Below are 27961 nucleotides of genomic sequence, written 5' to 3' on the forward strand. Positions count from 1 at the left end.
TCATTCAATAACAATAGAAAGATCAACAATTGTTGGGATTATTTGGATTGGACCAGTTGGGCAAGAAGGTTTTAACACTTTGACATTGTTCCAGTTCCCTGACAATTGATCTCTGATTAACTGTTCACTCTATATAACCCTGCAAAGCTCTTTATGTCCTGTTGAGAAGCAAAATTATGGATATAGCTAAACTACCAATCTTGCAAACCAGCTAGTTCCTGCACACCACAGTTGCAATCTAGGTACCAATTTCGCACGCTATGCCTCTCTCTCTACACATACAAACATACACACAGATAAAATGTAAAATAAAAATCTAATATAATAATTCTAAGTGAGTAGTTATTTTAGTCCATTCTTTCTCTACAAAACCTGGAAGTCTTAATCAGAAGACATTATATCAAAATCTGTAAACATGGTGGAATCTACCTACACATTTTGGGGGTCCTTGATGCTCTTGGAGCTTAGTTATTTTCTTGCAGACATTTCATTACAACTAGGTAACATAATCAGTGGTAAAAGGGGTGGGGTTTGCTCTCATATACTAAGAGTACCTGCCCTGAGGGTATATACCTGGCCCACCAGGTTGGATGTGGACATAATCCTGATGCTTTCCCTTAAACATTCCTATTTAGTGGGACCTAGGAAGTGCATCTTTTCTATAGCTGCCTCTGTTCTGGGGAAGGACAACATTCAAGGTATTCCTAGTTTTACCCTTACACAATATTCCCCTCGGTTAACGTAGCCCAATATTACCAATTGTAAATTTTAATTTGGATCTTCATGGTTATATTCAACACTAACACATAACAAACCCAAGGGGATACATTTCCATTTTTGAATATAACACATGAATCACTGTTACTGCTAAACAGGAATCAGATCTATACAGATATACACAAAAACAATGATCTATCAGAGTAGCAATATGCAATCAGAATTATATTACTGTGCAAATATATATAGACATTTGCACATAAGCCTTTTCTGAAATCCCTTTATTGCAAATAAAATAACTTTTCTGTTCCATCATATAATGTGTGGCAATTTTTTTTATCATAGGACCATTCTGTATATGGTTTTATCTGCCAAATTTTGTCTATCATTTCTTCCCAGAAGGCTACTTTTCCTTTATTACAAAGAAAACATTACACCCATTTCTCAAAAATTACTCAGTGTTCCCATAACCTTAATATGAATCTTGCAACAAATGAACTTTTCAGCAATATTACTAATGCTAAGAGATCTCCCATTGTATAATTGATGTTTGATAAAGAACATATTTATTTATCTAGATACAACATATAATATTATATGTTTGAGGATTTAGAACCAATCCTGAGTAAATCTCACTCTTCCCTTCTTACTTTCTCTTTCAGTCTAAATAAGGCTGCACTCCTGTGCAGCTGAGTGAGCAAAGAACATCTTCAAGGACCAAAAACAGACAGGATGAACTAAAAGATACACCATAATTAAGTGCAATACTGATATATAGTTTGGCTTAAGTTCATTGAACTGCTTTGCAATAAGATTGGCTGCACATCTTACCTATTTAAAAAAGAAGTACTGATCTATAGGAGAGAAAAGAGTAGATCAGGAAAAGAGGAATGTCAGAAATGTATTTTCAAGAGTGAAAATGAATGTTTTTAAGTTTGGTTGCACAACTATTTTGTTTTATCTCTGTCCAATAACTCTCAGTAATATCCTTTAAAATGTTTTTAAAAGCTCGATCAAGTTGTGAGATTAATAGGAAGAAATATCTTGGTGGATTGAATATTTTTCTTCACAGATTCTTTCATTCTCCAGAAAAATATTTTGCATTACAATTGGGTGTAAAAATATCACAGCACCATTTTCGTTAGTTTATCTAAAAAGATATAATTTCTCTATTTTAGTGGTCTGGAGAAGAAAAGAATAAAGCATATTTTAAGTCCAGCAGAATGCAATATTTTATAAATAGCATATGTTGAACAAACATTCCTGTATAAATTTCAGATGCAGAATTTTATAGGGGATCTTTGGAATTAAATTCATTTTAGTTCTGTTCCAGAAAAAGCTTTATACACTCATAAGTTATGAGAATTATGATCCTTCAGTTATGTATACACTGGCACACAAAGCAGTTATTTAAAACTCAGGTTTATTCAAAACTGAAGTAAGTTTGACAGTCATCTATCAATACAGCATGCATTTTTAAAAAATATATAAAACATTTGGACTGAATGAAAATAAAAATGTTGATCAATGCAAACAGTATTTTACAATATTACAGACAATTGAAGATTTAGAAGAAAATATGATAGTGTAGCATACGTAGTTCTCACTGACAGCCTGGTACTGGTGTCATAACTGTTATTTACAGAATCACTAATAGAATTCCTGGTACGTCAACAGCTCTCATTCCTCTTCTAAAGATGCTGCTAACAGCAAGGTTCTTTACTAATTATACAGTATTTTTCCATAATACATTAATCTCCCAGGAGAAAAGACACACTGTGGTATAACAATGACAGTAACATTTGATGTTTCAATATTGAGCCTAAACATTAGGCACCAGTACAAAGACATACAGTGTCTCCATTGATACCCTTCATGGATTTGACTCAGTGACACAAGATGAACTCCACTGATACAGACTAATTATATTCATCCACCAAATAAATTGGACACCTTCCATCCGTAAAAGAAAATGCTTTAGAATTTTCAAGGATGAACCTGAAATTTGATATCTTTAGTTTTGTCTTCCTGGCATTATTTTAACTTTTCCTTCCTATTAGGTTGGCATCTATGTCATTTTTCTGGGAAATTCTAAATCCCTAGCATTTGCTTTGATACAATGGACTGCTTATTTTTAAAAATAACATCCATGTTATATATATTATATGGGAATATGAAGAAATCCCTTAAATCGCTAACAAAGAAAAGGTGGATAAAGTAAAATAGGGGGATACAGCAAAATGTTGCACAGTACAGTCATACATTTTTTAGTTTGTTCTACAGCAGAAAGGAGTATTTCCAGCTGTTTGGATGTGCAAAGTGTAGGGATTGTCCAAAATAATCTACTTTGCTTTGATATCCGGTTTCTCTGTTTCAAGGTCTATGTCTGTCAGACAGCAACAGAATAACTTCTGAACATACTGTGTAGTGGTAGCTGCAAGATAAAAAATAAAATCACCATATTATAAAACTGATAATTACGTCAGCATTTCCAGAATTTCTTATGATGTAAAAGTCTTCATTAGCATGGTAACCCTGATTTTTATAACAAATTGGTGATCAACCAATTGACATTTGATATGAGATAGGGATATCACAATTTTGGGATGTTAAAGGAGAAATAGAATGAGGACTGCATTATTTTTAATTTTTTAAAAAAACAGCAAGGTGAAGACAAAAGATGAAGACCAAAATTTAATTTTATTCACATTAAATTTTAGCTAGTTAAATTAACGAAATACAGTTGAAAAAATTATTCCCAGCTTTCATTTTTTTTCTTCCGTCTTATTAGAAGTTATAAATTAATGGAACTATTCTGAGGAACTATGTGCAAAGTTTTGTGTGGAAGGATGTATGTGGTTCTAGGATCTTGGATGGTTGACTCCCTCTGCAGGGGTATCTGGCTGGAGGTGTCAAAACGTAAAACTGTTGTGTCCCAAACTGAAGAAAATTCTTGGATGAGAAGCGAAATTTTTCAAGGAAAAAACTAAGAAGTTTAGTTGCCTTTTGAAAAGCACTTTTGGGAGAACCATGATCTGGATGATTGAGAACCTCCATAGATATAAAACTATTGTGATAGTCAATCAAAGCATGCGGACTTCCAACTGTATGGTTAAAGTTACCATTCAGAACAATTTTGCTCTCTAAAAGAGATACCACTATCATTAGATGGATAAGAGTTAAAATAGATACAAGTTTATTTATTAAATAAAGTTAATCGCTTGTCATTTGATCCATGTTAAGATTACTCCATCCATCCCTTTTAATCTTTAATATAGCATATGGATGATATAAATTTGCAAAATTGCAAATAAACTGCATAGTTTCTTACCAGAAAGCCAATGAAGATACCGAGGTCTCTTTTCTACTGGTAAATAAACTCCCAAAAAGTAAGCGGGAATCCCAGAGAGCGCAATGCCAATTCCAATAACAGAATTGATTGTATCACTATAAAGAGGCACTATAACAAGGAAAACTGTGCATATGCAATATACAATGGGAAAGAAGAGACTGAGCTGAAAAAAAAAAGATAATTCCAAGTTAAAGTAAGTGCTTCTTTAAAATGTTCCCATTACCACAACTCTCACAATTTCAAATAAACTTTTCTATGATTGTGTTTCATATACCAGAATAAAATTATACCCATGACAAATAATATTTATTAGTGCACGGTATGAAATGCTCGGAAACAACAGTATCAAGGACACTGATTTTCACTTTAATCCAGAAGCCAATCTAACAGATAGAAAGTAGATATCAGAAATATTTTGTTTGCGTCTCAAATTAAAGGGCTCCTAATCGGGTTGCCACATCAGAACTGCAAAAATCTAGGCACGACTACCTGACACTTAAAACATTCAGAAAATGCTAGTTCTTTATTGCCACCCAGTGAATGTATGCATTTTTGCAACCTCCCCCCACCCCATATAAGGAAAAAGTCAGTGGTTTCATAAATGGAATTCTCCACAGAGGCTTAATATAAAAACTAGAACTATATACTAATGGTTACAATTTTAAGTTTTAATTCTCTTATGTTCTTACTTTAATGGGCCTTGGTCTATCTGGCTGAATATGCCTTAAATATATTAATCCTGCAATGGATAGTCCGACAAAGAACCAATAGCTGAAACAGTAGTAATTTATCAAGAGAAAGACATCTTCCACAAGGAGATAAACCAAAGTCATCAAACCCTATCAGGAGATAAAAGAGAAAGAATGAAGTGTAAAGATAGAGGGAAAAATAAATGTATGCTCTAAATCAGTGTTTTCAACTTTCAACAACCAAATTCACAACTTTAAGATGTGTAGACTTCAACTTCCAGAATTTCCCAGCCTGCTCTACATGACACTTAAGCACTGGTTTGTGTCAACTGATGCATTACAGTCCCTCAATTAAGTTTCTCCATTACTAACAACTTTAACCAAATAAAGTGCAGGAATTGGAGGCTTAATTTTGTGCTAGTTGCCCTTAAACTTGCCAAGGAAAGAAAATATGTGGTCCCAATTCCCAGCCAACTGCTATAGAGTTACATTTTGGAAAGTTTCTTTATTTCTGTTGTTGCTGATGGTTATTTTTTACAAAATAGCATCAGAATAATTTGACTAGAAGTCTTGTAACTTCAAAGACATACCACTAAATCCAATCAGTTTTCAAAACATACATGGACTGGGTACTATTGTGACTGCTTGAACAAGGCCTATTTGTTCAGTTTGGGAAAATCAATTGTTTGCCTCAGTTCACAAGAAATAAATATATCAATCTAGTTTTCAAAATAAGCAAAGCTTTCTTTTCTTGTGTTTTATCATTACTTACATTAAAAACAAGAGCAGGAACAGGGGTGAAACATTTTATATGAATTAAGCTCAGGCTATCAGGGAGATGTCCTTCTCTAGCGCCAACATAAAAAAGTCTATCAGAAGTAGAAAAAAAGTATTAATGCGTCATTTTATACATTCACAATAATATTGATTTAAATCATAGCATAACAGATATTTCCTCATCCTCCCCATTTATAATAATTTATAATTTTAATTTTGTTCTTCAGATAATTCAGAGTAGAACATCTTTACATTTGTTTGCAAAATGAACTAGACTGAGTAAAAATGATGGATTCAAAGTTATCTAATTTTTTAAATTGACAACAGAGTTTTGAAACTGGATTGTCATGGATTAAGTCCAACATTTTATCCCCTGCTGTACTCCTTGTGGTGAAGTGCAGTCTCCACAGCATCCATAGAGAACTGCCATTCCATTATGAAATTAATCATGTAGAAATGTTTGTTAACATTATGTACACATTACCAATAAGGCATATTCCCTGAATTAGACAAAGACACAGTGGAGAATAAGATATTCTTTATGTAAATAAAATATGAAATTTCCACTATCAAAACTAGTAAATTGTAACTTCTTTGGGAAGCTGACCTGCAGTGCCATTGCTAAAAAAATATCTCTGTTTTGTAACCACTTATTGAATCTCAGGATAAATGTTTCAAGACCCCATACTTATAGTCAAGATAGTTATACATTATGTAGAAGATTGAAATCCTTCAGGAAACATTTCTCTTAATCACGTAATATAAAATTGGTGCATAATGCAAGTTTCTGAACAGCTCCCCTACTCTTCAGAAAACAGTTTGGGACTTCCAAGAAAGAAGTGGCATAGCTCTGTTAAAAGTGGAGCTGACCGTTATGCTGGAATGAAGAACCAGCAAGGAGACTGGATCTTTGTAATTCCTCGCTGAAAGAGGAGAGGACTTGAGATTTCCCACAAGTGCTCCGGACAATTGCTGCATGTGAAGAATTTGCAAGACAGCACTATCTGGTCAGGATACAAAGGACTTGCTCAAACCACGGTTGATGCCTTCAAAAGGGCACTGGGTTTGGATACTCCCTTTTCTAGTAGGGAGCAATTCTAGCAATTTTCAGAAATTGCTTGTTAATTGCTTTTCATATATTAAGTACAGTTGGATGACAAGTTTTATAGCACCAGGCAAATTTCATTCAATTCTTAGCAAAATAAATTTTCAATGCAAATTTAAAAAACTATTTTTCCCTTTTGGAATAAATAGCAAAAGGATGATTAGAACCTTGATTTTGGAAAGTTACAAATCTACTAAGGGTCTGGTGGATTTGAAATAAGATTTTGGAATTAATTAGAAGTATCCTTGTTATTATCCTTTTAAAGACAGGATTTCAAAGAGACTTTAAAAATTGGACACTAGAGGGAACCAGAATAAAGAAAAAACAGTTTTAGCTTCATAGATATATTAATAAAAGAAACATCTTTTAGCTGTCTTGTTCAAAGAAAATACACGGTTGCTTCTTGAGCCATTTTCAGGAATTAATAAATGAGCAGAAAGCACATTAAAGGCACACATCACCATAAATTTCTGGGCTGACAGTAAATTTCTGTGGTATCCTGAAATTAAGACTCCTTAACCCAATATCTCCCAACAAATATATTGGTCTTCAACTTCCACAAGTCTCAGCTAGCATGGCTGTTGCATATAAAGTGGGACATGCTGGTTGGGGATGATGGAATTATTAAAGAGATGACACCTGATCCTTGTAACAGGCCTTTCCTAAAATGAGATTGAATCTTGCTACCATATTGGTGTCTGATGGTTTGAGGAAAAGGAATGAGGAAGAGTAGTCTCTTAAGAGAAAAAGAGTATAACAAAATAAATTTAACTTAATACCCTGTTTCCGCAAAAATAAAACCTCCCCAGATAATAAGCCAAATCAGGCTTTTGAGTGCATGCGCTAAAATCAGCTCTCCCCAAAAAATAAACCCTCCCCCAAAATTTTGCAAAACAGCAGCAGCCATGAGGTGATCATGCTCGCCACCTCTTGCACCTCAAAAATAATAAGACCTCCCTGAAAATAAGGCCAAGTGATTATTTTGGGGAGTCAAACGAAAATAAGACCCTGTCTTATTTTGGGGAAAACACGGTAGGAGTATGCTATGCCATACACACACACACACACACACACACACACACACACACACACACATTCCACGTACAATTTAATAAAATAGCATCCCTCCCCCTTCAATTGGAATCAATTAAATTCCAAGAGAACTCGCCTCCTCTTGGGCTTTTTGACTAGTGATGCCTTCTACCCTTCATAGGTTGCTGGAAAACTCTTTCTCCTGGGAAAATTCAAGAAAAGAGCCACCCAGTTTCTTTTCCTAAAAAGTCTGAGGAAGAATTTAAAAAAGCTCTTTATGCTCAGTATTACATTGCACAACATAAATGTTTATTAAGAATTGGCTACTGACTTATCAGCCCAGTAGCCATTTCCTAGTGTCTCATACCTTGAAGCTGCAATAATTGATGAGTTTAATCCTCCATAACAAGACATTGCCACTGCAATAGGGATGATCCATTTAGCGTGGCTAAGAGCTTCATTACCAAATGTCTGCAATAGAAAAACAAAGAAGAAAAGATTCATCTATTTTTCCTGTGTCAGGGAAATTGACTGCATGAAAATTTAATTTCTAGCATAAAATTATACTCAGTGAATTCTGACAATACCAATAGCTTGACATAGCTTTTGAATTTTGGTATCTAACATGAATAACAAGATTTGTAGTGATTACGTAATAAAAGACAATAAGGCCAGAAAAGAATTGTCGTGATTTGATAGGATTTTTTTTTATAATCATATGAGAATTTTGTAAAGTCCCAAACTTCCTCTAGGTAGAGAAACAATAATCTATCTTATTTGCTCCTGCCTACTAGTAGTCTGAAAGCATGCAAATGCGAGTAGATTAATAGGTACCACTTCGGTGGGAAAGTAATAGCATTCTATGCACCTTTGACATATAGCCATACTGGCCACTTGACCATGGAAGATGTCTTTGGATAACACTTGCTACCTCAGCCAAGAAACAGAGATGAGCATCTTGCCCTAGAGTCATCCATGACTGGATGATCTTTACCCTTATTTGTTTCATAGCAAACTTTCCTAACCTGGTGCTCTCCTGAAGTGTTGAAACTACATGGTCAATAATTCCAAACTACATTGCAAATAATGTCTTCTCATTATATTGCTTGGGAATTGTAGTCCAAACTGTGTCTAGAGGTTACCAGGTTAAAGATGCATTTCTAACAGTTCCATAAGATACGTGTTTACTGTATATGGTACAGGGAAGACTAATCAACTTATAAAGGAAAATATTTGTAGCTAATGATTGAAATGAAGGGTCTTGCTGATCTCAGAGCTTGATTGTTTTCTTGTAGATGTTTCATTACCTAAACTACATAATGTAATCAGTGCACTGATGATTTTACTTAGTTTGGGTATTGAAACATCTGCAAGAAAACAACCAAGCTCAGAGAGTACCAAGGACCCCTCAATAATCAACTTACTGTGAGTGAAAACAAAGGAAGGATAAAATCAACAATACTGAGTACTTATGTGCATTATGTATATTGTAGAAAACATAATTTGGTTCTACCACGTTAAATAAAAGCTTTCCCTGAATAATAATTAGGTATTCTGACAAACTAGTCATACCTATTAAATAGAAAGTTGTCTTCAAGTGTGATTGTGACCAATAATAAAACATCCATTGACAAAACAGAGAGTTTGCCTATCAATTCCTCCAACCCTTGAGGAAGATTCCTATCATTCTATTGCTGTTATGGTTGCCCTGGACAGATGGATAGTCAAACTTCTATACAGCACACCAATCATTTTATAAGTATACATATGGGTCTTATGTGGAAGCCAGAATCATTCTTAGGATGACAATGATACTATTGAAATTTTGTTTTGCAACAAGTCAGCTGTAAATTTTAATTATTTTGTAAATAAGATAATTTATTATTTAATATCTCTGTAATAATATACATAAAAATGAACCAATCTTATGGAACCCAGTGGGAACCTATTGGCAACATACTGCTGATGATTCTTGATATAGAGTTGATATTTTTATTCTGCTTTCTACCAATATTCCACTGTTCGCAGGTCAGGTTGACCATGCTGTAATTCGAAAGAGATGTTTTTGAATCAACATTGGATTCGAGTGTTGGATGAGAAACAACAATTCATGGGAAAGGAGTCCTGTGTCTCCATCTATTTATGTCCTCTGTTTAAGGTCCATGGAACTTACTGCTCTAAGTAAAGTAACCCAAGGGTCAAAGTATTCCCAAAGAAGATCATTTGATAGCTTCCAAAACATGGGTTGTTCCTTCAGAATAATAACTCACTTTAAAAGTAAGACTCACCCTTGGTAATTCAGAATCAAGAGGTTATATTCGAAATGCAGTGATAATGTTGCTTAATGATAATTTCTAACAACTTCCTATCTCATTCCCAGATCCTTAGTTCTTAACTATTGCTCTTCTACATGTTCTAATTTATCTATCTCTATTTTTGTCCCTTAATCACTGATAAAAATGTCTAATTTTGTTTTAAACTCTCAAGCTTCAAAGATTGCAAAATATATGCAAATATGTCTCATTTCCATATATATAATTTACAATTTTAGTTCAGAATTATACTCATAATAAATTCTATCACTTGAAAATAAGGAGGCATTGCTATATCCATAAATTTCCAACTCATAAATCTTTAAAAAGCAGGCAACCAATGAATTGCATGCAGCTCTGACCATCCAACAAAACCTAAAATTCATTAGCAAAATGATTGCATTTTGCTTGTAATATTTTAGACCATGGGGGAGGGGGGTGTTGAGTTTACATGAAAATAATGGTTTGTGTACCGGGTGATTTTTGCTTGCATTTTGCAGTCTTAAAAAATTGCAATACCTCTCCTGTCTCCAAGGACCAATATATATATATATATACATATACATATACACATACACATACATATACACATACACATACACATATACATATACAATTAGTGTCACAACCCCTGGTATGCCCAAATATGGGAGGAAGCTTACTGCTTCCATTCTCTATCTATCGGCTCGTCATAAGAGACCATCCAGACAGAAACCCAATATTTTTACTATTGCCTTTGTTACATTTGTGTATACATATACATATACATATACATATACATATACATATACATATACATATACATATACATATACATATACATATACATATACATATACATATACATATACATATACATATACATATACATATACATATTCAGTCATCTTGTTCTGGTGATACTGAAAAATTACTAAATTATCTGGCTTTCCCAGAGTTCGAGGTTTTCTACTGCAAATATTACTTCTTGTGACAAAACATTTAAGGAAATGAGCTGATACTAAGCCTGATGTATATTTCTGATGCTAAAAATCTAAAAGATTACTAAGATTTAAAATCAGCAAAGAGTTAATTTTGTCACATGCTGTCCCTATCCAACATAGATTTCACATTGCAGTGGGAAATTCTACAAGGGAATTTGAACACATGAGAAGTTTGGATCAGAAGCACCTGTAACATCTGATGAAAACAATGCTGTGCCATTTCATCCTGCGCTTTTGTATGTACCTTGTGACATATATGGCATTGTGGTACAATATCACAGCACTATTTTTATTATTTTGATGAAAGACATCCTGCGTTTGGACTGCATGAAAGGCGAGTGGTAAGAATAATGTGTTTATTACTCAGGTCAGCCTTCTTCAACCTGCCATTCTCCAGATGCACTGAAACTCTACAAGTTGCAATTCAGTGGTGGGTTGTAGGAGGTATGCTCCAGTACGGGCATGCCAGACCCTGCCAGGAGCACCGGATACCGGTATGGTACGGTACTCCGGAGGTCCCACCCACCTGCCTGAGCTCCTTACTAGTCTTTTAAGTCTTCAGCACTTCTGTGCAGGGGCATGGTGCATACAGCACCTGCGTGATGCTCCGCTGAGCAGCTGAAGCATTGAGGAGGCTTGTGGAAGCGGTAAGATGCATGTGCACGCTGCTTTTGTTTGCGCGAGATTCAGGGCCTGTTCCAACCGTACCGGTTGGAATGGGATCTGGAACCCACCACTGTTGCAGTTCAATACCTGTAGATTTCCTGAGATTGGGGAAGGCTGCCCATCAGATGCACCCAACAATCTATAATGCAGAACATACCACAGCCACGGCATCACTTGCTAAGAGAGCAGTCATGTCCAACACGACATAGTAGGCCACATTGGTCAGCAAGTAAATAATAGTCACTACAGGCATTGATATTGCAATGGAAAGTGGAAGGTTTCTGAAGAAAAAAAGAAAAACAAACAAGCAAACAGCAGAATATGTTAAATGCACCTGAATTTAAGATGAATCCAAAGGAATAAAGCAAATACTAATACAGCAGTTTGTATAGGAAAGTTTCTTGCTATATTACTGACCTTACATATATGAACATGTAAAACATGTCAGGTGCAAAAAGAGGAGAAGGAGCTATATTTATCCAGAACAAACATGTACCTTTCTGGGTTTTTCATTTCTTCAGTGACAAAATTCAATGTATCCCATCCAGAGTAGGAAAAGAGGGCAGAATAAAGAGCAAGTGCAACAAATCCTGCATTTGTTGTGGAACCTTCAAATGGTTCCTTGAGGTTGTCAGTTTTTCCTGTGGAAACACCAGAAGTTTCAGGTTTTGTTTACATTTAGGCATATAGGTACTTCGCACGTATTCGGGTAAAAAGGGAGCAGAACTGAAATATTCACTGGTAACATTTTCCCTTTCCATAACTTAATTTGTAGTTGGTTATATTGATTGTATATTCTTTTTACCCTTCTGGGAAGCAAGTCTGTTCATACCAGCTTTCTGGCATCAGAGGAGAAAAATCACAAAAGATCATTATTTAGTTATGTGAGCAAAGATACACTACTTGGAAGCTAGTTCTATATGATGAAATCAGTGTTGAGTTGCAAATATTTTTACTACCAGTTTGGGTCTACTCGTGCATGTGCTCATGCATGCGCAGAAGCGTCCGGGCAGGTGGGGGGGGTGTCCCGCCACCGCTACTACTGATTCAGCTTAACCAGGCCAAACTGGAGCAACCCACCACTAGATGACATGACCTTCCAAGAATTTTCTTTAGTTTGCTCCCATTAGATTTAAAAAGAAAATGAACTCAGAGCAGTCCCCTGTTATAAAATATAAAATAAAAACTTGTATCTGGATTGCACCATAATTATCTGCTCTAGTAATTATCTGCTGGCAGTATATGGTTAAAGGTGTATTTGGAAATAATGATGACTAAGGTTTTGACACATTACAAAAAGTGGATTTGTAGAAGAATGGCATGCTGATAAAGGTTGTTTTATCCAGCCTTAAAAACGAAATTATTTTGGTGTTTCCTGGTCTACAGCCATCGGAATAATTATATAATATAATTTATTCAGCTGCCACCACAGATCTGCATGTTTAATAGGAAGTTATTCAGAAAATGGTATATATTGAAAAACAAGAGTTATATGGAAACAAAGTGCCCAGACGTTCATGACCCTACAAATTGCTGCAGATGGATCACAGTGTTTTTTTCCTGCCTCAGAGGAATAGATCATGTCAAATACACACACACGCACACCTTAGAACCAAAAAGTAAAATCTGATTTAAAATCAATGTTTGCCTCTATCTGCTGTTTACTTTGCCATATTTATAACAGTAAGTTCATTCTTACCTTGACTAACTTTATAAAGGCCCACAGCTATGACCATGATAAGAGCCATCACTTTTGCATATGTGAAAAGATCCTGTACTCGGGTTCCCCACTTCACATTGACACAATTAATAAAAGTCAGGGAACCTTACAAGAAAATAGGAAACAAACGTAATAAATAAACTTTGTTAGACTACAAAATTCTGACAAATTTGTTAGAAATTAATTAGAATACAAAAGCTATTTGAAATATCTCTTTGAATAGCCTGGCTGTTTTGTTTTTCGAAAGTGTAGGTGAGTGTATTAAAAAAAACTACAGGTTATCCTTGTTTAGTGACCATATTTGGGATCAGTAACTCAGTTGTTAAGTGAAGGTGTTGCTAAATAAAATTACAATTGTGTCTATGATCATATTTCAGGGTGTTTTTTTTTTTTTTGCTTTATAGACCTTTGAAGATTGTAAGTACAGGGATTGGTCATAAAGTTACTTTTTCATTACCATCATCACTGTGAACAGTCACTTAAAGAGGCAGTTGCTAAACAAGGACCAGCTGTAAAGGTGAGCGCCCAATGCTGACCAAAAACAATTTTGCAAGCAGCATATAGATAAAAATGAGTCTTCTCTCTTTTCTTCATATCCCTTCAATGGGAGGCAGAAACCAAAATAAACAACATAAGCTATTCTTTAAAGAGAATATGATTTACGGTTTATTTGATGGATAATGGTATAATTTCTGAGCAAGTTTAACCAGATTCTCCAGTTTTAAGATGGAAAGAATCTGTCAATCAGATCACATGAGTAAACTATGAAGAAATGCCACCCTAAACATGGTCTTATTTTGCCATTGGGCTGATTAAGACAAATTGTGAGGATTTGTTACAATACTGCACATACTTTCAGAGAAACAAATCACACAGCTTTACAATTTTCAGTAAACCCTGGAATGATTGCACAATTTTTTGAATTATTTCCTCAGATATTTAACTTATATGGGCTTGGCAAACCTCTCTGTTTTGTTTCAAGTTCCCATTTTTAAAGAGCAGAAATGTAAATGATATTACAGGGATATTAAGAAAGTGAAAAGAAGTTCAGTTTCGGTTATGTGCTGCATATATATATGACCATTTTTAGATGCAAGGCCAATAATAGTGAATTGTGAATTTGCTACTCAAAATAGCTGCAAGCCACCAGACCGCTATCATCCAAATCAGGGGTCTCCAACCTTGACAACTTTATGAATTGTGGACTTCAACTCCCAGAATTCCTCAGCCAGCATGTGCTAGATCACATGTGCAAGATTATAATGTTGGGTTAAAGGACAAAGGAGGTAGACTCAAATTATTTTTAGATACAGTTACTCCATTATGATACTACTAACATGAAATATTGGTTCATATTCCAGGGCAGCAAATTTAACTCTCCCACATGGTGGTAAATAGTTGGCCTATGTATTTTGGATCTTACCCACTCTAAATAATAATGTAATTGGCAACTTACTATATTACCCAATGCCTTTGAAATCTTCAAAGCAAGACTACTGAGCTAATAAGAATTTAGAAAGTTCTTCTGATAAAATGGCAGTGTCTGGTATTTATTTGGCTCACTGTTGTTGCAGTAAATGAATAAAATGTATTACATTCTAAAACGGTACTGTGTTTCCCCGAAAATAAGACAGGGTCTTATTTTCTTTTGACCTGCGAAACAAGCACTTGGCTTTATTTTCAGGGATGTCTTATTATTTTTGAGGTGCAGAAGGCAGCAAGCGTGATCACCTCATGGATGCTGCTGTGTTGCAATATTTTTGGGGAGGGCTTATTTTAGCACATGCGCTTAAAAGCCAGATTTGGCTTATTATCCAGGGAGATCTTATTTTCAGGGAAATAGGATACCATATAACAAATTATTGCAATGACCAAGTAAAATTTTACTTACAGATGCAGGCTGCTGCAATCAACCTAACTGCTCCATAGGGTGGTTCACAAAATGGAAATATTGGCTGCACAATATAATTAGCAAAAGTAATCGCTATGACTGCCTGAGTGGTAGGTTCAATGATCAACAAGGAAGACCATAGTCTGATAAATGCAATAAATCCTCCAAAAGCTTCTAGAATATAGGCATAACTTGCTCCTGATTTAAGTATGGATGTCCCCAGTTCAGCATAACATAATGCTCCAAACAAAGAGAAGACCCCACCAATGGCCCAGAGCAGAAGTGCAAGTCCATACGAGCCACTGTACATCAGCACACCCTTGGGTGATACAAATATTCCTGATCCAATCATGTTCCCTACAATTAGAGAAATGCCATTAAGCAAGCTGATTTCTTGTTTCATTTGCATTTTTTCCTTCTTGTTCTCTGCCATTGAGTCCAACTCCTGTAATTCATTCTTGGGTTTATGTTTTTTATTGCAACATGTTTTCCAAGGACCCGTCATCTTCAGTTAATCATTACCTGGAAACAAGAACGAGAGAATGTTTTGTCTGGGGGGGGGAAAAATGCGGAAACAAGGAATAGTTATACTATAACACTTTAATTCCATGGAGGTTTATTTGTGATGTCTGTAGACCAGGAGCTTTAAAATATGTTCAAGGCATTGAATATGTTAGTTTAGTAATACCGTAATAATCACCACCATCAACCCTATTCAAAACTCTTGTAATTAAAAAATGGCTGCATTCAAGTGAATTCTTTGTTCATTTCCATAGGCTTTACTTTTACCGAGGTACACCCATGTTACACCTATCCTCCGCGAGCTGCACTGGCTTCAAGATGCTAGTCGTTACTTTTAAAGTCCTACATGGTATCGGACCTGGCTACCTGAGAGGCCGCCTCCTGCCATTTACCTCCCAACGACCAATAAGATCACACAGGTTGGGCCTCCTCTGGGTGCCGTTGACCGGACAATGCCGGTTGGCGGCTCCCCGAGCGAGGGCCTTCTCTGTAGCTGCACCGGCCTTGTGGAACGAGATTCCTGCTGAGATCCGGACCCTCACCACCCTCCCGGCCTTCCGTAAAGCAACTAAGACCTGGCTGTTCCGGCAGGCCTGGGGCTGTTGAGTATTCCAGCCACATTTGATGAAATGGATGCTGTGTTGATTTTAATTTTGTAATTTTAAATGTTTTAAATGTTTTTATTTGCTGTTTTTATTTGCTGTGAGCCGCCCAGAGTCCCTAGGGAGTGGGCGGCATACAAATACCATTAAAGTTTGAAAGTTTGAAAGTTTCACAGAACCCCATCACGTTTTCACCCAAGTCTAAAGCTAAAACCTCTGGTACTCTAGGTTTTTCCTACACATAACTGCCCCTCATTGCAGGTACACCTGCAATTCACTTGTTTTATAAAGTAAGAGCGCTTTGCTTGGATAGAGACAGGGCAGGAGAAGAAAGAAAACATTAAGTCTAAAATTCCTGATTAGAACTACTTGTCTTTCCAGAAAGTTCTTCATAAAAAAATTATGATTTGTATTTCATGAAAAGCAGACTTTGAAACACTGATTCCAGACCTTTCCTAGGTAAAAACAAACATTTAATGGCTTTGGTTGGAAATTTAAAATACTAGTAAATACATAGTACATAGTATTACTGGGATTAATTATTACTAGAAGCTTAAGCAGTGATAGGCGCCACATAAAGTTTAGCTATTATAAGTAGTCCTTGACTTACGACCACAGTTGAGCCCAGAATTTATGTTGCTAAGTGAAAAATGTGTTAAGTGAGTTTTGTTCCATTTTACAATTTTTCTTGCCAGATTTGTTAAGTGAATCACTGCAGTTGTTATTTTAATAACATATGTTGTTAAGTGAATCTGGATTCCCCATTGACTTTGCTTGTCAGAAGGTTGCAAAAGGTGATCACATGACCCAAGACATTGCAATTGTCATAAATATGAACTAGTTGTCAAGCATCCAAATACAAATCCTGTGACCATCGGCATGTTGCAACGGTCATAAATGTGAAAAATGCTCATAAGTCACTTTTTTTTCAGTTCTGTTGTAATTTTGAACAGGCATTAAATGAACTGTTGAAAGTTGAGAACTATCTGTACTTTGTATAATGCACATGGAAACTTAATTTGGAAAAGTTTCTTTTGAGAGCACTGTATGCATTGTATGTTGAAACCATAGAAGGAAATATCCAAGATTTGACTCAATATTTTTTGAAGGCTAATATAGTATTCCTTGCATTACTACATGAGAATACTACTAGTGGGATAATTGATTTGTTTCAGTGTTGCTAAAGTGGATCAGGGACAGTCCCTGGAAAATTTTGACCAGTCTTTCAGGCAACCCACACAATTGGGAATTAGGAGATATGAGACATAGAATGCACTTTAAGCTCTCAAACAAAATATAGAATCTCAGTGCAATTGGAAGTCACTTTTTCTTAGCTCCCAATGCCAAGCTTGAGTAATAGGTCAGTCAATCAATTTCTATGCATCCAATGGATCAACACTTGGTTAATCTGGGGGGGGGGGGAAACATACCCTGTAATTGTAGTAAAACACTAAGAAGAAAAAATTGAGTTTTTTTTTGTTATAACATCTGAGGAAACCTGATCAGATTCTAGAGCATCAAAAATTATCTCCTCAAATCTGTCTTCCAACTTCCCAGTTTCAGCCACTTGAGGCAGCCATCTAATAGTATTTTATTCTTATTATTAACTATTTTTATTATAATAGGCAAAAGTAAAGGTGCCCTTCGCACATATGTGCTAGTCGTTCCCAACTCTAGGAGGCGGTGCTCATCTCCATTTCAAAGCTGAAGAGCCAACACTGTACGAAGACATCTCTGTGGTCATGTGGCCAGCATGACTAAGCGCCCAAGGTGCACAGAACCTGATACCAAAGGTAGTTCCTATTTTTCTAGTTGCATTTTTACATGCGTTTGAATTGCTGGGTTGGCAGAAGCTGGGACAAGTAATGGGAGCTCACTTCGTTACGCTAGGGATTCGAACCGCCAAATTGCTGACCTTTCTGATTGACAAGCTCAGCATCTTAGCAACTGAGCCACCACATCCCTAGATCTAGACCTAGTCCCTCCCTAGAGCCAGAAATGACTAGCACACATGTGCGGGGGAAATTTGAACTTTTATTATAATACTTATATATAATTTTTATATCTATTTGTACACCATTTAGAGTTGTTCTGTGAGGGAGATGGGTGGTTTCTAAATGGCATAAATAAATGAAATAACTGAACTAATAAGCATGGCCTTGGAGTTAATCTCCACTTCCTCCACTTCTCTTTCTATTGCACAACATAAAGTATCTTCTTTCAGCCATGAAAACACTGAATAAGCTCAGCTGTCCCAGCTTTTTTTTTTCCATATTGAGCATGAATATTGCTGGCCCATAAACATTTTCTAATTCATGCATGTTGTACTTTATGCATTCCAGCTTTCCTTTGACCCAAGAGATTATAATTGGATTCTTATAACAACCCACAATGTGATTTGCTTTAGCATCTTTTGTGAATAAAGTCAAGGGAGCTTGTTGAGAAATCATGATTAAAATAAGTGTGACTAGTGTGAGTTAAATTGTGAGCCCAGCTATGTTATCTCAAATTAATAGCCAAAATTTCTAGCCTGCCACAAGTAACCCATAGTACGAAACTGTAATCTCTTTATTTATTTTGATATTAGTGTATTACAACAAACAAGCTCCATAATACAGAGATTAACTCTAAGTTTGATTGGCAGCAATAACTCTACTCTTGAATGCCTTAATGACAAAAAAAATTAGCTAAGAATCAACATAGACCTTCTCAGATTGCCTCTAAAATGAAGAAACCAAGATATTAAAGATTCTGGAAGAATGAAACTAAAGCTATGTAGAGATGTCAATCCAGCTTGACTGTTGGGAGGGATGGGGGATAAATTTGTTCAATTCATATTTGAACATAAACATATCACATTTTAAACTAATAACATTCTAATTATTCCCCCCCCCCTTTCTCCTGATTCCAAACTTTGCAATGCATCCACCATTTTATTTTATTTTTTTTAAATGCAATTAGGGTAAATCAACAGAAGAGAATATATATATATAGCTCAGAGTTGAACTGAAGCTTGCAGACATTTCATTAACCAACTAGGTAACATCATCAATGTGAGTGAGTATAGGATTTGCTCTCTGCTTAGGGAAAGTATATATTAGGGGGAAAATCTGCACAAAATTATTTTCAATCTTGTTTTCCTTTCTCTTGTTTGCATGTCATTCTTCATACATTTGGATTCAAAGAAAATTCAGATAATTCTTTAAAATCTAGTGTAAAAAATGTGGTGGGATACTTTCTTTCAAGTCAGGTTATTGTTTATCAGAAATATTACCTTATTATTACAAAAACAACCAAAAAAGCCTATTGAAATGTATGAATCGATCTTTTTTAGGCATATAACTTTGCTCATTTTTTCATGACAAACATCCCCAAAAATTAAGCAGCACAATAAAAATCAGATGTATAGTTCTTGAGCCCATTAGATTATATTCTTCAGCCTTGGGAAGAGGGGAGGGGAGGGCGGGGGGGGAGGTCGCATAGGAGAAAAGTAAGAAAATCAAATTATTTAGTGATGGTGATGATGTACTGTGTTAATTTGATGGGTAGCTTGATGAAATGATGAGAATAAACTGGGGCAGAATGATCTGTCCAAAATTGTGAAGAGTCTTTTCTAAATGAACATTAAAAGCTTAAACCAATAGCAATTTTTTTCATTCACAAAATGTTTATAATGTGAACTTGCAATATCATTTGGTGTAACTGTATCACAGTTAAACCTCCCTTTAGTATTACTTTTCATTCTGTAATTATTACCTCAGTAACTATACAGCATGATTCTAAATTGCAAAAGAAATTATTTAAAAAATTATTGTGGTAGAAGAAAAATTGAAAAAAGTAAGACCAAAAGAAATAGATTTATGTTGTGGATGAAATTACACAATGTTAATAATCTTATTCTTCATAACAGCATCTATATAGATTTTTGTTGAATAAAGAAAGTATCCTTTCTTGTGAAAGGGACTGCAGTCCACAAAAAAACTATACAATAATTTTGTTCATATTTAGGGTATCACATGTCTGTGACTCTACCTTGATCTTCCACTTTTCACTATCGTTACTATTTCAGTTGACGTTTGAGTGAGAACTCAGTTTAAATTCTGTCTTCTCTTATCTCTTTGGTTCTTTTTCTTCTTTCATTCCCCTGGCCAGAGACTCCTTTCTCTTCTCTGCTCCAAGTTCCTGGTTGGTGAAGTTGATATTGCTTACTGTTGGTGTACAGAAAGAAAATATGTAGACTAGAAGTAGATCTCTATCTATTTTGGAGTTCAACTCCTCTAAGCCTTGAACAGTATGTCCAGTGGTAACGAACTGTGAGAATTACATCAGAGGAACATTTGTTTATCTACTTTTACAGTACTGGATGAGCTCATGGGACAGTTAAAAAGATTTACAATTCTAAACCGCCTGGCTGTTATGGTTTTCATCAAAACACTACTTTCAAAACAAATCTTAACCTTAGGAAAACTTGCCCTAAGATTTCTCATCTAAAAGAAAGCACTTGTTCGAATTCACAGCGGTGTATCTATAAATATTTGTTAGCTTGCTCATTGTGTTTATTATGAATTGGCAATGAAACCTATGCAAAGTTCATTTGAGTTTACCACCTCTTGCCTACTTAAAGCAATATCTTCAGAAATAAATAGAGGTAAATCATCAGTTAGGGGTTTGTTACTTTTGACATTTCACATAGGTGAGATGCCCATGTATACAAATGAAATAAAACACTCTTAAATAATGTATCATATAATGGAAATGCCTTTACTACCATAATTGGTGAATAATTAATGGGTAGAAAAAATAGCTATACTAAACCATGTATGAGATCAAATGTGAAATATGAAAAATCAGCTGAAGCAGACCTCAGTATACAATATACAATATGTTGAGTTTGATGAAAAATAAACTCTAAGAGAAGTGTTTGAATGGATGATGCAATTTCATATGCAGTGTCCTAAGGTTTCCCTGTGTCACACAACATGCTTCTGCCTATAGACAATATTTCAAAAGTTCCTCTGTTTCACTTTCTCTAACTTGGCACTTACCAGATCCATAAGACTAAAACACATGCTGATGGGGTATGATGAAAGCTGTAGTCCCAAATATCTGGAAAGGGCTAGTTAAGAAATTATATTTCCCAATAAACTTTTTTTTAAATATAATTTGAACAACAAGATCCTCTCCCCTTGCTTTACCCTCTCAATGGCCCCTTTCTAACGAATGAAAATATCAAAAGGAAAAGTCATTCCTACCTGAAATTAGTCAGTAAGGGTAAAAAGGAGTAATACAGAGGCTCACCCATGAACGATATCTTCCTTACTTTAGAGGGAAAGCTGCTGTAACTTCTGAAATGGAATGGTGATCTCACTCTAAATAAGCAACAGAGCAAACAGCTGCCCAATGCAGAGTGGAAACTGATATGAATATGAATAGCCTCTTCGCTCTTTCTCTTCCCCCTTCTCTGTGCTGCTATTTGAGCAGGAAATCCACAATGAGTCGCTGCAACAACCACCGATAAAATAAACTCTCTTCCACTAAACAGCTCAAGTGTACTAATGAGCCGTAACTGTTGATGTCACAGCCAAGCTTTAGTGTGCTGTAGATATCACAGGAGAACTGTGTCCATCTATGGTAGCCAAAAAAGAATCCTAGGAATGTAGAACAGAACAAAATGAGTCTGGTAGCCCCTTTTCAGACTACTAAATTTCATTATAAGTCATAAGGCTCGTGAAAAAATGCTGAAAGGGGGCTACCAGACTCCTGTTATGTTCAGAATATCTCACAAATGTACTGTACTTGCTAAACATAAAAGAATTCAACAGGATGTGAACTCATTTTAATGAGTTTTTGTAATCAGGGATCGGCTCCACATTCGTAGGATTTTTAGTTGTTCCTTGCAGTATAAAATGGGTGATTTTAAATATTTTATACAACAGTGCTTCCTAAAGCTTTTTCCTTCATACCCCTAAACTACTTATCAGAAAGTCCTTTTTAATCACTATCAGAACGCCCTTATTTAATATCCCTATTGTGATTGGCTTATCCAATTTGGGGTAATTTATTCAGGTTTGAAAATAAATGTTAAGGAGGGTGTAAACATAAACCAACTTGTTTTACAAGCAAGGAGTAGAACGAAGGCTAGATGGAAATATGAGCAGAAAGGAATTCAACCATGAGTCACTAATTCAGAGTCAAAATCAGCCAAGCCAGAAGAAAAAATCAATAGTAAACCAATCTCATGACATAATAAGTCAGGGATCACAGTGGAAGATATTGCAATGGATGTATAACATTCTGATTCCAAAAAATCATTTGGGGTTAGTTCCATGACTAACTCATCATTAGGCAAAACAAATGAAACCAGACCACTTCCAGGCAAATGTTCTATGTGCTTTTCTGAGACACAGGTGTTTACACCGTGTCTATAGGATTTAAATTTACTAAAAACATTCCTGAGCGTAGTGATTACCCAGACAGGACAAAATAGCCTAAAATGACTCCCAGACTCATTGCTTAATGCTTAATAGCAGGTGTTGGACACAGTTACAGGAGAATGCATGAGCACAGAAGCAGAAACACACAGAAAATAGGGATAAAACTCAGGCAAGTAGGTAATAATTGAAACAGATTGAAAATGTGGGTGTTTAAGAGATTAATTAGGACGAAAATCTTATGCATTCCCTGGCTTCACACAACAGCTAGACTTGTTGCTAGTTACATAGTTTGTAGTTTGACCTGTCAATTTATTTATTACATTTGTTGACTGTACACTCAGAATGACTTTGGATGGCAGACAGATTTCAAAATATAAAATATCAAACACATCAAAACCTTAACAAAGAAAATATAATCAAACAGGTAAACAACAAACATAATAATCATCCAACTCACAATGAGACTTAGCTCAATATATGGAAAAATGCCAGATCTTTAATCCTTGTCTAAAAGACAGCATGGTGATAATCTAGCAAAAACTGACCATGATTAGGCCATGTAAATTAAAACCATATAATCCTGCATGGATTGCCCCTGCAACTATGTGGGACGGACTGGGAAGAAGCTAACAATCAGATTGCAAGATCATGAGCAAGGAATTAGATGAGGAGACACAAATTTATTGGTAGTCTCACAATGCAATGAACAAGGACATGTATTCAAGATCCAATCTGGGTTAGTCACCAGGTCACCAAGGTTTGTGACTGGAACACATTTGATGAAGAGAGCTACTGTCCTTGCCCCAGTTCTTGCCAACCTAGCAGTTCAAAAGCATACAAATGCGAGTAGATAAATAAGTACCACTTCAGTGGGAAGGTAACAGTGGTCCATGTCATCATGCTGGCCACATGACCATGGAAATGTCTCTGGACAGCGCTTGCTCAATGGCCTTGAAATGGAGATGTATTGCTTCCTATAGTTAACAATAACTAGCAGAGTAAAATCCACAGGGACTCCTTTACCTTTTTACTTTTTACCTTGTTTATTGCAATGTGAAGCTACCAGTGAGTTCAGATCCTCTCAGCTGACTGCTTGTATTCAGTTTTTCAGCTACTATGATTGTTGGCCGTATGGGGACAAAAATAGCCAGATAAATGATTGAAGCCTGGGAAATGGGCCAGAGATGCGTTGTTCCCAGTTCAGCCAAACCGGTAGTGGTTTTTTGGCCTGAGTCACAGAACTGGCAGTGACCCAGGCTGGGCACGCCCCGAAACCTGTACCCTGGTCCCTGCTGCCATTGCCAGCATTTGTTTTGTAGTGCAAGTATGTGTGCAGTTCACTATAAATTGTTCTGTGCATGCGTGAAGAACAATTTACCTTAAACTGTGCATGTGCACGCGATGCAAACCAGTAGTAAAACCGGGAGCAACCCACCTCTGAAATGGACCCCTTGTCAATCAGTAGGAACACTGATTTACAACCAGCCTATCAGGTATTTAGGAGCCAAGGGTGCAGCGGCACAAGGAAAAAACAATTAATGACTTAATAGTTAGTTATTAACATCCTAATCAACAACTAAAAGCTACATATAACCAGTAACGATATACAGTAAATGTAACACAGAATAGCCCAATGTGCATGTTCTGGAGAGAGAGACATTTCCTGGTGATGGACTGTAGCATGAGCCAGAAATCTTGGACTAATAAACCAATTATCACAGGAGTTGACTCAAATTGGAGTCTGGACCATATAATGTTTAATATTTTGGGATGTAGCTTGATATATTGTGAACTGAACTATTTGAAAAATATGCAAGGGAATACTCAAACAGTACCCCAAGGGCTGGGTTATTTGAGTGACTGCCTGTCCTCAGTGATATCCACCAGTGACATCCACCTATCCCACCAGGTCTTTATTGTGGGTTCCATCCATTAGAAAGTATCATCTGATAGGATCAGGAGTGGGGGGCTTTCCTGCTGCTGCACTTGTCCTATGGAATATAATTCCTCCTGAGGTCAGGCTGGCACTGACCTTGTTGGCTTTCTGGAATGGTTTTGTTATTTGGCCTAGGGATCAGTGAGTGTTGTGGAACCCATTCAAGAATTGCACTCCTGCTGACTGAGCTGTATTGTTTTTAACGGTTTTAATGTTTTAAATCAGTGGCCCACAACTTTTTGGGCACCAGGAACTGGTTTCACAGAGAGACGTTTTTCCATGGACCGGAGGGGACATGGTGCCATGTGCTGCTTGCATCTGTGGACTGGGGCTTTGCTTTTTTGCGCGGCCTGCTTTGTGGCATGCTGTGTGCTGATGCCAGTCCACAGACCGGGGTTAGAGACCCCTGTTTTGCATGATTGCTTCAGGTTTTGGTTTTTTTTGATATTGTTGTTTTAAATATCAGCCACCCTGAGTCATTGAATTTTAGGTAGGAAGCTTTAGAAATTAAATACATAAAATAAACAAGATGCGTAATAGGAAGATTGCTGCTGTATTCTCGGTATAACGCCACAAGCAAAGTGAATACATCCCAGTGCAGTTGGAATATCTGTATTGATTTCAATGGGAATCCACAAAGATGTAATTTACAGCATTATTAACTCAAAGAATGGCTATTTTTGGTCAGCTGTATCTCTGTATTTACATAGATAAACCCCTTTAAAATAGAAGTGGAATTGGCAATGAGTAAAGGTTCTGTTTGCCTTCTTCATTTCTGTGCTAATTTCAGGGAAATGTACCTGTCTAAAGAAATCTTCATACACTTCAAAGAGTCTACCTGAATGTCTAACTTTCTGAATCCAAAGAAAAAAATAAAAGTTCATCCTAAGGTGGGTTCAACAGTTTGTTGGCAGCTTTACAGCTTGAGGCTGTGATAGACATCTGGTTTGTGATCTCTACATATTATACCTATTATGAAAATTGTTGAAAACTGTTATGTACCCAGTATTTGATTTTACTACTCTGTTCAACTATACTTATTTTTAGGAATTTTTCCCCCATAACAGTCTATTAACTCTGTCTTGAACTCTGTTATAAAGACCGACTATTAATCTTCTTTGTTTAGATATTTCAAAAATGATATCATGTCCTGCCTCTTTTCTCAAGACTAAACATCTAATTTCCTCATTGCTCCTTGTAAAACTTAGTTTCCGGTTATTAGATTCAGGATCTTCATTGTCTTTCTTTGAATCTTTCTTAAATATGTTTACCAGAACTGGACACAAATGTGTGGTTTATTCAAAACAAACATAAAATATAGTGGAATGTTAATTCTTTTTAATACCAACAGGTAAAACAACCACCTTAGAATTGACAATTAAGGTACTGAAGTGGTAAATAGCTTTTTACTTTTTAGGATTGACAATCAACAGTAAAACCCAGTAGTGAAGAAATATATATTACATACTAGCTTTTGATAAAACAGAACTGAAGCCTTGTAAAAAAGTACCCAGATGTTCTAATTTTAGAATTGTGCAGGTAATGGTTTTCCTTTAATACTTATGGAAATGAAAGAATTTTAGAGAAGCAGATAGAAAGAGTTCTATCTAGCATTTATGATGTTACCTAGTTTGGATAATAAAGGTATTTAGATCTATTAGTACTGGATGTATAAAAAGGCAGAGACGATTTGTTGGTTAGTGAGATTCCTGGAATGTTATGGCTGTGATCCATTTATAAAGCCAGAGTCTGAAACAGCATTTTTGTAGAATTATTAGGGTTTTTCCTCCCATGCTCCTAACTATAGTGCAAAAATGCTCCACTAGGTTCCTATAATGATTCTATTTCAACACCAGTTAACAGTGGAAGCAACTTAAATTTAACTTTAGTTGATTCCTTCTTTAGGCTGTGGATATGACATGGAATGTTTTGTCAATAATGTGGTTGATTGTATGGACAGTGGCTGGAATCTGCCCAGCACCACTGGCAAATTTGGGTCATTGTGGGCATATTCCTTTCCATTTAGTCCCTTGGCACTATTTTTCAGGACTATTTATTTGCACAGCAGGAGAGTAGCTGACAAAGCACTGAAGTGGCTCATCAGAATGACTAGCATGTAGACCTATATTCTCATTCCCAATGCCACTGAAGCATTTCACATCAAAGATTATGTACCCAGGTTTCCTTCATCCTGTTCCATAATTCCCACCTCATAACGGGAAGGGGTTTGATTGTACTTACTGGTTATTTCCCTTCCCCTACCTGTTAACTCTTGCTTCATTTCTACCACCCAGTTCATATATCTCAACAGTGCTGAGTCAAAACGAGGGAGAAGGGAAAATTAGGAACACATTAACGAGGGAGAAGGGAAAATTAGGAACTCATTTGAAGGCCAGAAAGATTCTAGCTGTTGTAGTTATGATGGAGCAGTTGCTGTTTCATCTTCCCAATGAACATGTCTTATTGGAGAGGAAGCAGCCTGGTGTTTTTGGGACTAAAATGCTACTGTATCCAGTGAGAAGGAACTGTGTGAGTTGCAATCCAGAATACTTTAAGTGTACCAGATTACCTATTCCTGCCCTTTTTTGGTGAAAAATGCAGTCAGCAATTTTACATAAGGAGGAATAATGTGCAAGATTAGGGAATGGGTCACCTTTTGTATCTGGTACCCATAGCTGACTAATATTAGTCTTGCTGGTATCCAAATATTGATCACCTTTCTTCATTTGTCATGGAATTAATTCTTCCTAGCTTCATCCCAATGTCCCCAGGTGTGTGTGGAGATCACCCTTTAGACGCTATTTGAAGATGCCTTAAAATTAATTCAAAACAACCCTATCATGTAAGGAAAAGACTTACCGCACATCCACTGACTAGATGTTCCTCACAGTGATATAGTCCCTTTAGAGGATTTAGAGCGTGCTTGTTGGCATCCAGAGGCCGGAATGAAGCAAAGTACACAACAGCCAAAGAAGCTGAGTAGAAAAACAGTCCCTGTGGAGTGTCTTGTGAGCTGCAGTTTAAGAAGTTAATGAATGCTGGAAAACTGTGAGACAGTCAAAACAAACCAGCTAGAGTCAAGGAATGCACTTGTGTCCCTAAAGTCAAAGAGCAACTGGAAGCAAAGTAGCCATGGGGATATGACCTAAGTCAGTCAGGCCCTCCCTTGTTTTTATTCCCAGCATCTGTTAGTTATATTCCTAGCTCGTGCTTTCTCCAGTTC

At 36.2% G+C, this 27961-nt stretch overlaps 1 protein-coding gene across 5 annotated transcripts; it reads right to left on the minus strand.

The window, feature by feature from the left end:
• Window positions 1-2947: 2947 nt before the first annotated feature.
• Window positions 2948-27727, minus strand: LOC106545519 (Y+L amino acid transporter 2). Of its 5 annotated transcripts, none has more exons than XM_087706887.1 (11): window positions 27598-27727; window positions 20401-20576; window positions 15245-15766; window positions 13333-13458; window positions 12130-12274; window positions 11791-11914; window positions 8040-8143; window positions 5531-5627; window positions 4759-4908; window positions 4049-4232; window positions 2948-3151 (listed from the first exon to the last, which is right to left on the minus strand). In XM_087706887.1, the coding sequence occupies exons 3-11, from the start codon at window positions 15747-15749 to the stop codon at window positions 3060-3062; spliced, it is 1527 nt and encodes a 508-aa protein (XP_087563013.1). In that variant the 5' UTR covers window positions 15750-15766; window positions 20401-20576; window positions 27598-27727; the 3' UTR covers window positions 2948-3059. The 5 variants fall into 5 exon arrangements, with proteins under 5 accessions (XP_087563013.1, XP_087563012.1, XP_087563011.1 ...); XM_087706886.1 differs by lacking the exon at window positions 27598-27727 and adding an exon at window positions 21667-21812; XM_087706885.1 differs by lacking the exon at window positions 27598-27727 and adding an exon at window positions 21621-21782.
• Between the last annotated feature and the right edge of the window lie 234 nt (window positions 27728-27961).

Source organism: Thamnophis sirtalis, unplaced genomic scaffold (genome assembly GCF_051295495.1).
Source record: "Thamnophis sirtalis isolate CommonGarterSnake01/CBP01778 unplaced genomic scaffold, rThaSir2_p1.2 scaffold_2, whole genome shotgun sequence".
NCBI lineage: Eukaryota > Metazoa > Chordata > Lepidosauria > Squamata > Natricidae > Thamnophis > Thamnophis sirtalis.

Bases quoted from the DNA above. Each gene is read 5' to 3' on its own strand.
- LOC106545519 (XM_087706887.1), bottom strand. From the start codon at position 15,749: ATGACGGGTCCTTGGAAAACATGTTGCAATAAAAAACATAAACCCAAG. The intron at 5,628-8,039 runs GTATGAGACACT...TACTTCTGATAG, and splicing joins TCAATTATTGCAGCTTCAAG to ACTTTTTTATGTTGGCGCTA. The intron at 4,233-4,758 runs GTAAGAACATAA...TTTTTTTTTCAG, and splicing joins ATAGACCAAGGCCCATTAAA to CTCAGTCTCTTCTTTCCCAT.